General features: G+C 45.6%; 1 protein-coding gene across 3 annotated transcripts in view; it reads right to left on the bottom strand.

Annotated features, from left to right (window-relative positions):
• LOC135906971 (arylsulfatase B-like) overlaps nt 1-12,291 on the bottom strand; it is a 56,383-nt gene that overhangs the window by 25,508 nt on the left and 18,584 nt on the right. For all 3 annotated transcript variants that reach the window (XM_065438612.2, XM_065438614.2, XM_065438613.2), the window contains exons 3-5: nt 6,203-6,362; nt 4,893-5,005; nt 3,474-3,584 (exon numbers count right to left, since the gene is read on the bottom strand). In XM_065438612.2, coding sequence (XP_065294684.1) covers nt 3,474-3,584; nt 4,893-5,005; nt 6,203-6,362 — 384 coding nt within the window. The remainder of the gene's footprint in view (nt 1-3,473; nt 3,585-4,892; nt 5,006-6,202; nt 6,363-12,291) is intronic.

The following is a 12,291-nucleotide window of genomic DNA, read 5'->3' on the forward strand; positions in this document are numbered from 1 at the left end:
AACGCCGAGGGACGACCGACTTCGGTTATGAGCATCATCGAGCGACATCCCTCCGGACAGCGGATGCAGTCCCCTGACCATCGGGATCTCCTTCCCCCGGCGGGGCGGTCTGTTACGTTTCGCCTATGACGCGCGCTGTAGCCGGCACGGATTCAACGGACGCCGGGGCTTCGTTCAAAGCGGCGGACATTTTGGCCCGTTCGGAGCGGCCGCGACGCATCCCCGCCGAGCGCGTCCCGGCATGTTTCAGTGCCACGTGTCTTCGTGTGTGCGTGTGTGTGCCCACGCTTGTCAAAGCGCGGCAGCTGGGGAGAGGAGCTCCCCCAGTGTGAAGCGAGGAGGTCTGACCGGCGCCGGCCCGGCTGATGCGTCACCTCCTTGTCTCTACATGTCTCTCCGTCAGTCCGTGCCTCGCTGTCACGTGGTGTCATCTCGTGACCTTCCTTCTTTCCAGCGACGCCAAGAGTATAAGAGCAGCTGCCCCCGGACGCCAGGAGAGAGGCTCCGATTTCTTCTGTTGAGTAACGTGCTCTCCCGTCTCTCTACTTCGGTCGATCTGACCGCCCGCTCTTTGCGATGCTAGAATAAACAAGTTGTTCTGTTAGCAGTCGACTCATGCTTTGCTGGGACCTTCGGATGCTTCCAGTGTGCCCCAGGCCGCCAGGCCAACGCTACCCTTGGGGCTTGCGACCCATTTGCGACAACGGGCGCCAGCAGTCCGATTGCAATAACGGGTGTCAGCACTGAGGTTCAAACAGCTGGTGGCAGCGCTGAGGTTCCAACAACCTGTGCCATCGGTGCGGTTCCAATAGCACGCATCATCTCTGAAAAGCCTTCAGCACGCCGCGCATGAGCCGTCGAGTTGAACAGCACGACACCGATGGCGACCGCGCCGATGGCTTTCTTGCGGCTCCAGCGTCCGCAATAAAACAAGGGAACTGCACATACCGCAGTCGTATCCGTAAAACACGAGTCCTAGCAAACCTACCAAGCGAAGAAAGGCAGCCGTAAAAACAAACATCTCGTTTACATGAGGTGAGATATCAATATCGAAACCGTAAAAGAATAAAAACTAAAAATTTTGATCGAACGTTATGCCGTGTGGCAACCCAAGCGAATACAAAAACGCTGGCTCTCCTGTAATCGAGAGTAGATGTAAGCATGAAATGGTTACCGGCAAAGCAGATGGTTGGAGATTATACTAGCCGCAATCCTAAAATGGGCGTGGCGCATGTTCGCAATGGCACACCCTACCACACCACACCATGCTACGCCATACTGTGCACTGGTCCATATGGACGCAAAAGTTTCCTGTCACAGACACAACCTCGTTTCAAGCCTCATCTCAGCCATACAGCCATCCGCGGCGCGCCGCATGCTGCTGGCTTAGACGCTGGCGGACGCTGCTGGTCTAACTCATGGGCAGCTGGCGTTGAAAAAAGCACAGGTAACCCTGTCTCAGTGTCAAAAGAGGACAATCAAGTGTATAGTGCCCTGCATCTGCCTTTTGGAAGTCGCGCCTCTATTGGAAATTACAAATAAAACTTCGGCGTACTAGACGTTATAGCATGAGGGATACTGTGAAGAAACATTATGAAGAATTCGGGAGCAATATTTTTTTTTAACTTGTTTGGGCAGTAACTAGTGTATGTAATGCGATCCTGTACAAAGGGTTGGGGGCCAAAGGCCGTATTTACTTAAGTTTTGACTGCTTGCTCAGATAATCTCGTTTTGTTCTCGCTTATGTTCTCGTTCCATTCTAGTTTTGAGTGTACGGACAACTTAGGATTTTGGCTCAATGTCTCTTGAAGTCCGCCAACAACGGGAGCTAAAATCACTTCATGCTTAAAAAACAGAACAGCATAAACGGAAAAAAACAATCTTGCGGAACTCATGCGCTGTGGAAATCAATGTTATGCCAAGTGTCTGTATTCCATGCTTGGAACCTGAGCTGGTGGATGAGTGAATTCGTGTCATGGAAAACATTAGTGCATGTTGGTAATGGCAAATAATGATCAACCCTCTACAAAGGCTCTCCACAGAATTGGTACTAAATCGAGGAACACAGCTTTTACTCTTGAGCTGTTAATTTCCTCAAATATTAGCGTCAGATCTAAATCTCCTTCTTCAGAGCTCATGAACTAGGTTCATGCAACAGAAGGACACTTATATGCATCACTTGCAGCTGTCGGCTTGAGTGCTTCCATACAGCACCAGCATTTACAGGTGTCTGTTGCAGCTTGGTTTGGTTCGCAGAAGCTATTTTCTGTGAAATTGCATATATCGTCATTACATTATGGTCACACAGGCAAAAAACAAGATCTAAAGAGCCGTTTTTGAATATCTTGGAATTACGAGTAACTCCACGGCATATTGAACCTGCGCTTTCATGAAGTGAAAATTTTGTTTCTATACCTTTATCAGCAACTTACGCAGCCCTTTAACTAAGCAAGCTTGCGTATACTATATAGGGTGGCCCTGCTAATTTTATCCAAACTGTTCGGCAAAAAAAAAATATTGAAAGAACACTGTGCAAGAAACGATTTTCAGAACTATGGTGTTTGGTCGTCAGAGGTCTGACGACCGATCACTGTAAGTTATGTAATTGCATCTTGCACCGTGCCTTCTAACCTTGTTTTTTTCATTTTCGTCCCCTTTCTCATTCTTTCAGTGCAGGATAGCTAACCATGATCAGTCCTCGTTAACATCCCTGTCTTTCATATACCCTATTTTCTCTCTCAGTGAAGTCAGCCAGTCAGAAGCGTTGCATGGAACTCTACTGCAATTGAAAGAGTGTAACGTGAAAGGCGACAGGCCACGACGTATGGAATGTTAATAAGGAAATGTATTTATTTATTTTTTTACACTTTTGTCACTATTCACACGTTTCGTGTCTCAAGGACCGTCCTACTTCCCCTATCGCTTTGGTAAAGTGGGCCAATGAGTTTCGTTGCTACTACACCAGTTATTCCCAATACACAATATATAATTTCGTGCACGCAAACACCTCGTACTGTCTGCTAAAACACCAAAAAAGCACAGGCAATGCGACTGTAAAAGTCGGTTCTTTGGTTACGAAATCTAGAGGCTGCAGAGACCAGCGTGCATCCAACGCAGACTGCAGTGCCAGCGGCCGCAGTTACGTAGCAAAGTCTCTAACACCGATCCCGATGGCATCGCTATGGCAACAAAACAAATTAATCACGATTTGTTTTGTTCGTTTTTTGAACGTAAAATATAGCCACGCGTATGTTTAGAAAGCTATGTATGGCAGTGATAATGAACACTGCTAATTCACAGACCTTTAGGCCATGCATGTTATTAACAAGAAAGGCATATGTCTCACTTTCTCTTTGATTTTCACTGAAATATTCTGAATGGACATTTCGATGCAAAGTCAGCCGCTAATCCCACTCTATACTCAACTGGACGGTATATGTCAAGAAACAATGGCTTTATAAATACGCACGTACGTAGGTGATGTTGTGGGTGTAGTAGTCCTCTGCTCCGTTGTAGAAGCCGTAAAAACTGTCGAAGCCGCGGTGCTTTGGAGTCATACATTCCTTGTAATAACCCAGGTGCCACTGCACGCACAAATTCAACTTTAAGAGATGCATATGTGTATGGAAGTAAAGTACCGTTCTAATGGGCGTTCCCGCTACAGTCTACATGATTACATGATTATTAGTAAGCAGTTGTTTAGAAACAATTGTTCGATGAAGAAAGAAATCCTGCTACTACTTATCCCGTGCAGCGTTTGAGTTGCCCGTACGCTTGTAGCATACGCTTTGTTGCACTGCATGAGACTGATGAACAAATACACAGCGAGGAAACAGTGAAAGCCTCATGCAGACGCACAGGTCAGTTGCCTCCCCCCCATCGATAACGTCTGCGCCAGTCATTAGCTATGCGCCTACACGAATACGAAAGGCGCGCATCGCATGTGCCAGTGCATCACTTTTTTTCTTTCATTTTATTCTAATGAGAAATATCCACGAAGACAGGCAAAATGAAGCTACTCTGTCTCCCGATTGGCCCTCGCATGGCTCGTCTAAAGGAATCATCCACTGGTACCACAATCATATCCTGATTTTAAGCCATTTGTACACGTCTAAAACGACCTACGTTTTTTTTTTCTCCTAGGCATCACCGAAACTAGAAAACATTTCATGAAAAGGATCTTTATCTTGAAAAAAAAATTTAATTTGCATGCTACATCAAAAGTGACTGGGCTAGAGCGGACTAGAATAAAGCTTCCATAGTGTCACACTTCGACCATACTAGTTCATGTGAAAGCCGCCTTTCTTATAACGTCACTTGTTACCAGGTTTTAGGTTCCAAGACGAACATTTAATGAGATGCGGCGCCATTGAGCACAGCGTACAAACGGTGGCGCCTCGGACCCAAATCACACCAGATGTCAGGGCATGCAGAAACTTTTGGAGGCCTTTCGTTACCTGAGACTAGCGAGCAAGCGTCGGTGATGCAGTAGCGATAAGCACGCACCGGCCGTTTCACACGCCGTTTTGTGCCCCTTACTACGATCTACCAGTCGTTTACAAAGGCATTCACTGGGAGTCATCGGAAAGTTCCAGTGATTCTTACAAGAGTTGAAATCTGAGTTAAAGTCAGGTCGTCTTCTCAACCTTGCTCAAGCAGGCGTTTGCGTATATGAAAGTGTGCTGAGGGGTTATATTTGGCTGAGACCACGTGCGGTTCTAATGCCCTGCTTTTTCGTTAAATAGAGCGCAACTATTCCGTTGTGCCTACAGCTTTCCCGCCGAAACACGAATCACATGCAGCTACAACAATTCGCGACAGAAGAGAACGCAGCACAAGAGCGATTGCTTGAAAATAAGCGCACAGTACACAGCTCAATAATGCAAGCATACCTTTCCGACCAGGTGAGTTTCATATCCAAGTTCCTTGAGGTACTGAGGCATAATGCGTATGTTCTCGGGCAGCCCCCACGGCTGAGCTACGCCAATGGGAAAGCCCTGCATGCCTGAGAGAAAGGCGCCAGCACAAAGAATATAAAGCTATGTGAAGGAAAAGAAATTGCCGTATTGTTTCTTCTTTTGTTGTTGTTGCTTGCTTGTTTGTTTGTTTGTTTGTTTGTTTGTTTGTTTGTTTGTTTGTTTGTTTGTTTGTTTGTTTGTTTGTTTGTTTGTTTGTTTGTTTGTTTGTTTGTTTGTTTGTTTGTACTGAAGTTAAGCGTACAGAGTGAACAGAATGAGCTAAGTCATAAATTTTCTATACTTTCACCCCATGCAGAGTGTCATGGGTATTCTCATTTGTCTAGAAATCATTCTTCTCAACTTACTCAAAGATTAATTCTTTCCTGCACTCATAGAAAGCCAGCGGATCAGAATCCACATTTAGGTTCATCTGTAGCATGTGTCGGCTTGAGCCATTTTACTAGCCATGTGAGGCACCATTACGCCGCAATTTGTATAGTCCCCGCAGGTGTCGTAGTATGACTTTCCTGTAGAAATTTGGCACTTCACCTTCGTAATACATGGCTTTAAATCGAAGGTAGATTGTAGTCAGTGTCACTGCCCGTAAGGTTTCAGCTGAAGGCCTGTATACATTTATACACAGGGTCTTCGTAATTTCTGCGTCATGCGCTGCTGGAGAACCCATATATTGAGTTACATCCATATGTATCAAATAGACAATGAACAATGAGAAGGCTTTTTTTAGCTTAGTTGTTTGCTTCTTATGCTTATACTTAAGAAAAAAGTCGAACCTCTCGGTTTCCTTTGTTTTTATCGCTCATCGCAAGTTCACTTATGTGTGCGAGAAGTAACTTCGTCATGTGACCCCTGTGACTGTATAGCCTAAAGTGCTCTACAAACATTTCTACTTTCGTTCTGTTCCCGTGGCCGCCGTAATGAGTTCTCACAAGGTTACAAGTAAAACATGTTTTCAATCTATCGCAATTTCCGTGTTAATCAGTACTTTTCTAGTGGTTCTGATCGCTGAGAGCGCTTTAATTCATATATCCGTGACATCGAGTAGTGGAAGGCACATACTTCCAACATCAACGATTTCCTACCTAAATCTGCCTATCTGTCTGTTGCACAATGTATCCAATCACGATAAAGCCTATTCTTGTTGTAATTAATTGGTTAGAGCCTTGACAACACCTCGAACTCATTTGTCGCTTTCCATTATCAAGAATAAGCCGGCGAGACGACACCTGTGCGTATGGGATAAAGTCCCGTCATGAGGGCAGCCCTTGATGCAGTACACAGCGGTTGGACGTAGTAGTTGTTCAATATCACACCCTCGGCAGCCAAGGCATCCAAGTTGGGCGTCGGGATCTGAGACGAGCCGTGGAAGCTCACGTCGGCCCATCCCTGCGGTAATGAGACGAAACAATGCTGCTGCGAGAGTCACCAGTGCGAAGCTAGTCCGCAATTTTATTGAACCTCGCGTTCTCTGAAAGCCAACATGCGCATGTGATGATCAGCTATGCGTCGGGTGATTGTTCTTTGTGAAACATTTCCACAACAATCATGATTTCAAAAATGCCAATTAGTCGCACTGAACGCGAAGGGATCGAGGGCGACGGGGGGAAGGGGGTGTCACTTAAGAAACGTGAATGACTACTGCCGCGCATGGGAATTTTAGTTTTTCTTTATAGAGAGATCGTCCCAACATAATGGCAGATTTTAAAGAGCGATGCATACACCCTAGGGAGCCCAACCGCATGCTGCAATGACGTGCCTGTTTACGTAGCTATACAGTGAATATTATAAATATAGAGCTTAGAAAGGGTTGAGCCTTCCAATCGACCAGAAATCATGTTGAATACTAACAACATACTTTATGCCGTCGCATTAGCTAAGCGGGCGCCTCCTCAAACCATAAAATGTGCTATTCCTTGTACTTTCACTGTAGTAAACACAAAATTTGGAAGACGCTTAAGCTCCGCCTTTTAGAGTGGAACGTGATAGCATTCAAAGACCGCTGACTGCTTCTCATGCTTCCCGGCAACTGCAGCTTATGCAACGGTAATGTTTACCGGGAGATGCTGACGGCGAACGCTATGCACGAAGTCGAGGCTTCTGGTAGAAACTCGGCCTCTTGCGTGGCCCGCGATGGATGAATGGCTGGATGCTACGAGCATCCCCTTTCGAATGGGATGGTGAGTTGGACCACGAAGCTCTTATTATTTTATAGCTTAATGTCCGGCCTATGTTAAAAAAGAAAAGGAAAAAAACCCGCGTTAAATTACCATAAGCAAGCTTTCTAAACCACTATTGTGAACTTTGTTCTTGTACGCCTCCGTTGTTTGTCGTTTCCATACTTTTCTTCCAACAGTCTTCTAATCGTCTCTTACTGATCTCTGTTGTGGACATGTTCACTTTCTCCCTGCTCTCGCTAAATCCAAGGGCTTCAAGGAGGCCAGAGGTGCCTTAATCGACCGCTGGGCAGATATCTTCACATTCTAATAGAACAGGCTCCGCCGTTTCCCTAGCTTTACCGCAACAAGCATTTGATTCTGCTTTCTTCTTATATCTCACTTTATAAGTGCGTGTTCTAAGGCATCCTGATCTCGCTTCGAAAAGTAATGATCTTCCCTTTGAGCTATCGTAAAATGTTTCTTTCCAGATTTCGCGTTTTCCTCTTAAATAGTTAGTTGACCATATCAGGTTTCTTTTCCATTGCCGTCACCCATGAGATTATCTCAGCCTCTCTGATTTCCCGCTTGACTTCTTTGTTGCCATGTTACTCACCATACAGGTCGCATACTTGCTGGTAAGCTTCCTAGTCTTTTCCTCCACTGTGAATCAATGTCTTTCCTATACAAATGCCTGAACACTCTCCCAGCCCATTTACTTTCTGCGGTATTCGTCAGTCGTTCTTCATAATCAATTTTCCTGTTTCCGTTACTTCAAAACTTGTCCTGCCCATATCACCCTGCACATCTTCATTTGTAGTCTTCCCGTCAGCGCCCTATGCGAGGCGTCCCAGTGACCTTTGGTTGCCATCGAGTCCTGATTATACTTCTCATTTCAAGCAAACAACCGCATTTCCAAATGTAAGTCGTGGGACCATTACACATTTCCGCGATGCGGCGGAGGAGACCACCATCTGGAGGTATTGCAACGAACCGTGCGCGCCGCTTAATGGCCTTTGAGATTTGAGCGCGCAAATCTGGGAGGACACGGCCGCTCTATGAATGGTAGCAACGCTGGAAAAGGGGATTGTGGGTGGTTTTTTTTAGTTTTCGCGTAACAGAATTATAGTTTATCCTATACTGAAATTACAATCCGCCGCTATCAAGTCTGTAGCTTGCGTGTAAGCTGTACTCTAAGATTTTTCTACGTATTTTATATTGAGAATTTCAATTAATTCACTACACCGGACGCGGGACGCCACCGCCAGATTTTCTGCGACATGGGGCCCTTAACGCTGTCGCGTTAAAAATGGAAGCGCCAAGCCACGAAAAATGTCGACACAACTGAAATTATTGCCAGGAATGATTATATTGCGGCAGCGTTACCACCTGGCGCCCGCCAGAAATCCATTCCAATATTCGCGGCCACATAAGAGATTCTTCTAGGTATACGCGCCATGCACGCCGACGGAAGCGCCACTGGTGGCGGCCTTGCGCAGAACACGCAGGAGAGGAGCCCGGCGCGCGCCGTAGTTTGTTGCGTCGTTGATCGTGCTTCTCTGTCTTATTCACGTTTTCAGAGCAAGATAGGCAACACCATTCGCACGTGTGGGGTGGCCAAAGCTTCAGGGAATGTCGGAGAAGAATTGTTGCAGGGTGAGGGGCTCAAATACCGGTGAAAACGTGCCGGCGATACGGTTCTAATCATGATCTGAAGTGAAGGCGCTAAAATGACGGAGGACAAAGAAGAAACACACAAAGTTGCTGTCATACCCTACATATACCGCATGTCGCATAATTTGAAAAAGATTGCAAAGCGAGCTAACGTAAATGTCGTGTTTTCTGCCCCGTGCAAGCTCTCTAAGCTCTGTAGAATGACCAACCCTTATTCCCGCAAGGCACCGGCCTGTGCTACTAAACACGATAACAAATACGTAGAAAGTCAGGCAGGAGTTGTTTATGAGATTCCTTTACATTGTGGTAGAAAGTACGTGGACCAAACAGAGCAGTGCCTGAATGACAGGCTGAGGCAACACAATAACAAAGTGAACAATGGTAGGGAAGGCCACCTAGCAATTCATTGTAGAAATTGCAAATGTAAGCCATACTTCCACGCTTGCGCTGAGGTTGCCAGAAGCCATGACAAATGGGTTAGATTAATAATTGAGGCCAAAAGAATCATTGAAGCAGCTGATAACTGCGTAAGTGTTGCATCCATATCACTGTCACACAAAGAACTGCTTTACCTGAACGCGAATGTGCCCTGAGAAACTGTCATTGCGCTCCTAGTATAAATCAGTGGCGTTTTTTCCTGATTAAATATTGTTGGAAGTGGCGCCCTGTGTGTGTGTGTGTGTTTCTTCTTTGTCCTCCGTCATATTAGCGCCTTCACTTCAGATCATGCTTAACCAACACGCCCAACTATCCATCCTAAGGCTCTAATCATTCCCGGCAAAGCCTCATCAGCGGGAGCAACGGTAGCAAAAATGGATCGTCGCTTCGAAGAGAAATTTCTTGTTCTCATCCTTTCCTTTGTCTCGTCAGTGTCTTTTTCCACTCGATCATAGTTAGACGCGTGACCAACGAAGTTCGTCTGCCGTGCAGCATGTGGTTTAAAGGCATTTCGCTAAAGTTCAGAATGCTGTTTCCCACTTATATTGCTTTCCGCTTCTTTACCGCGTTGCGCTAGCTAGGCAGAACGACTGCACAAGCGCATTGCGCTGTATGATAAAGCTACTGAAGTTTGCACGAACTGAAATTGTTGGTTTCATGTGGCGCGGTAAATCCTCGCACCAGCTGTCAAGCACTTCATGTTTTTACATCTATATTATGCGTGGCTTCACCTATGTTTAACTCTTGCTAGTTCCTCCATGCATAACTCTTGTCGATTTTTTTGAGCTGCGAAGTTTTCACCCTGCCTTGTTTGTAAAGGGTATAAATCACGCTGTGTCTTATCGGAATGATACCAAGGAAGTGATTCTTTAACAGCTTTATTCTTTTCGCCCGAGGGATTCTTAGATATTGTTTGTGTTTTTGGAAATGTGTTTAGAAAATGGGTAGTTCAGGGCGAGAATTGCTTATAGCTGCTGCATATGGTATTTTTGTTCCATTTCTCGCTGAAAAGTTCGCGTCCCGTTTGGGAAATCAGCACGCCTAGATGCTGCCTGAGCAAACTTAACACGCCGAGTGATTTGTTTGTTTGACAATGTAGTCCCTCCTTGCATGTGAGTTTTGTACTCAACTGAATTCTTTCGTATACTTACGCTGCAGACGACTAAACCGGGCCTTGCCGCCAGCGCTCATCTACTTTGACTGGCGCTGCTCTGCATTTAATTATATCATGTGGCACCTCTCTCTAGTAATATAAAAAAGTGCTGAAAAGTTAGTCAGTTTTTAGCTTTGTACGTTTCCAAGCAGCTCCCTTGGGGAACTTAAAATTGCACAAACTGCAGCGGGAACGGTAGTTCATCGGCGTATGCAGCAGAATCGCATCGGCGGTAAAGCACTAAGAAGCGCTTTTATTAACCCGTGTGTTTGGTGACTTCGTTGGCTAGTTTTCATCAATAAATTGGCAATTACTCTTCTTGAGGGGACTACGACTGCACTTATTCGGCGATGTCACGTGTATTCATCGGCAGAAAAATCACAACGGCATATGCAGAGATTGCACCGTGCAGATTTGTTTGATATAAGTCTGCACTAACGACGGGTGCTTATTATTCAGGCACAGAAGCAGCATTGCGGCAAGGGTAGTATTAAAAAAAACATCGAGAGATCGCATCGCTCAACAAAATTTATCGGCTAGTGAAAATGAGCTCCACGTCATGTAAATGGGATTCATGGCGTTTGTCTGCGGGACACACCTTGCACGTATGTGGACCATGTTGTCCCAAACACCGGTAACATCGTGTTCACACCCGCTCGCACAAAGGTCAGCATCTTCCCTACAGCTGTCACAGCAGAAGAAGCAGCCTGGCACCCGAACAAAGGAGGAATTGCAGCCGCGAACTTCAGCCATCCTTGCTGCAAAGGATTGTCGTCTGCTGCTGCTCCCGCGTGTACTGTTGGAAGCGTCCGCTAGGTGGCTTTCAGTGGCGCCTCTATAGGCGGTGCACGAGGCGTATAAGCAGAGTCCTTCCATGAAGGACTCTGGTATAAACAACTCTGCTTGATTCTTTTTTCTCTATCTTGTGAGCATTTATGGGAGATGACAATGCAAGCCATAATTTCTTGCAACTTTTTTGTCTGTAGCACTTTTGTCAAAAAAGCTAACCGCGTGTGAGGACTGTACAGAAGGTGAATTTCAGTAAATAACTCCTTGTGCGAGACTCGGAACATTTGGTACATTGTTGTTTTATTGATTGTTGTGCATTTTGTTTACTGGTATTTTTTTCTGGAGTGGTCTTTGTTCCAATATCTAGGAGCTGAAACAATAGTGTGAAGTCACAATCTGTAGATAAAGTGTACTATATAGCGCTTGTGTTTTCGTACATTCTTTAGATAGCATGTATCCGTAAGTTCAAGGGTTTTCACGTACTCTATGCGCAGGCGGAAAACGCGCGAAAGTATGACAGCTTTTTGAATTACGCATTTTTGTAGTCTGTCTATACGTCCCTGGTTCCAGACGCACACCACCTATTTTTAAGCTTGTCATAGCGCAAAAGAGGTTTTGTACGTGAACGTTTTCAGCGGCAAACATTCGTCGCGTACACAGTACTAAAAGTTATAAAATAAAATCAAAGCTATTTAAGTCCCTATGTTTGGGGAGTCAAGGAATGAAGGCGCTAAGAAACACAAATTCACCGTTAATTACGATACTCCCTAATGCGAAATCTGAGCGCAGCTCTATACGTGTGTTAATTTCGCAATTTATTGGCTGGCGCATTCAACTTGTCTTGTGCGACACGTTGCAAACGGAGCGAAGTGCTGCAAAACAAGTAACACTCAAGCACACGATAGCGGCGAGCAGAGTCGGCGACCGTCGAAAATCTGATGTGTGGGTCACGCGCGGCGGCTATTATACATGACTCTATGAAGGGTCCAGAGTAATCGCTGGTGCCTGCGTGGCTTTCAGAAAGTACTACACAATTCGCGTCGCGCATACAATTAGAGCACGAAATATTTTGGGGACAACAGCCAACGGATAGAAGTATCAATAACGT

Source organism: Dermacentor albipictus, chromosome 1, assembly GCF_038994185.2.
Source record: "Dermacentor albipictus isolate Rhodes 1998 colony chromosome 1, USDA_Dalb.pri_finalv2, whole genome shotgun sequence".
NCBI lineage: Eukaryota > Metazoa > Arthropoda > Arachnida > Ixodida > Ixodidae > Dermacentor > Dermacentor albipictus.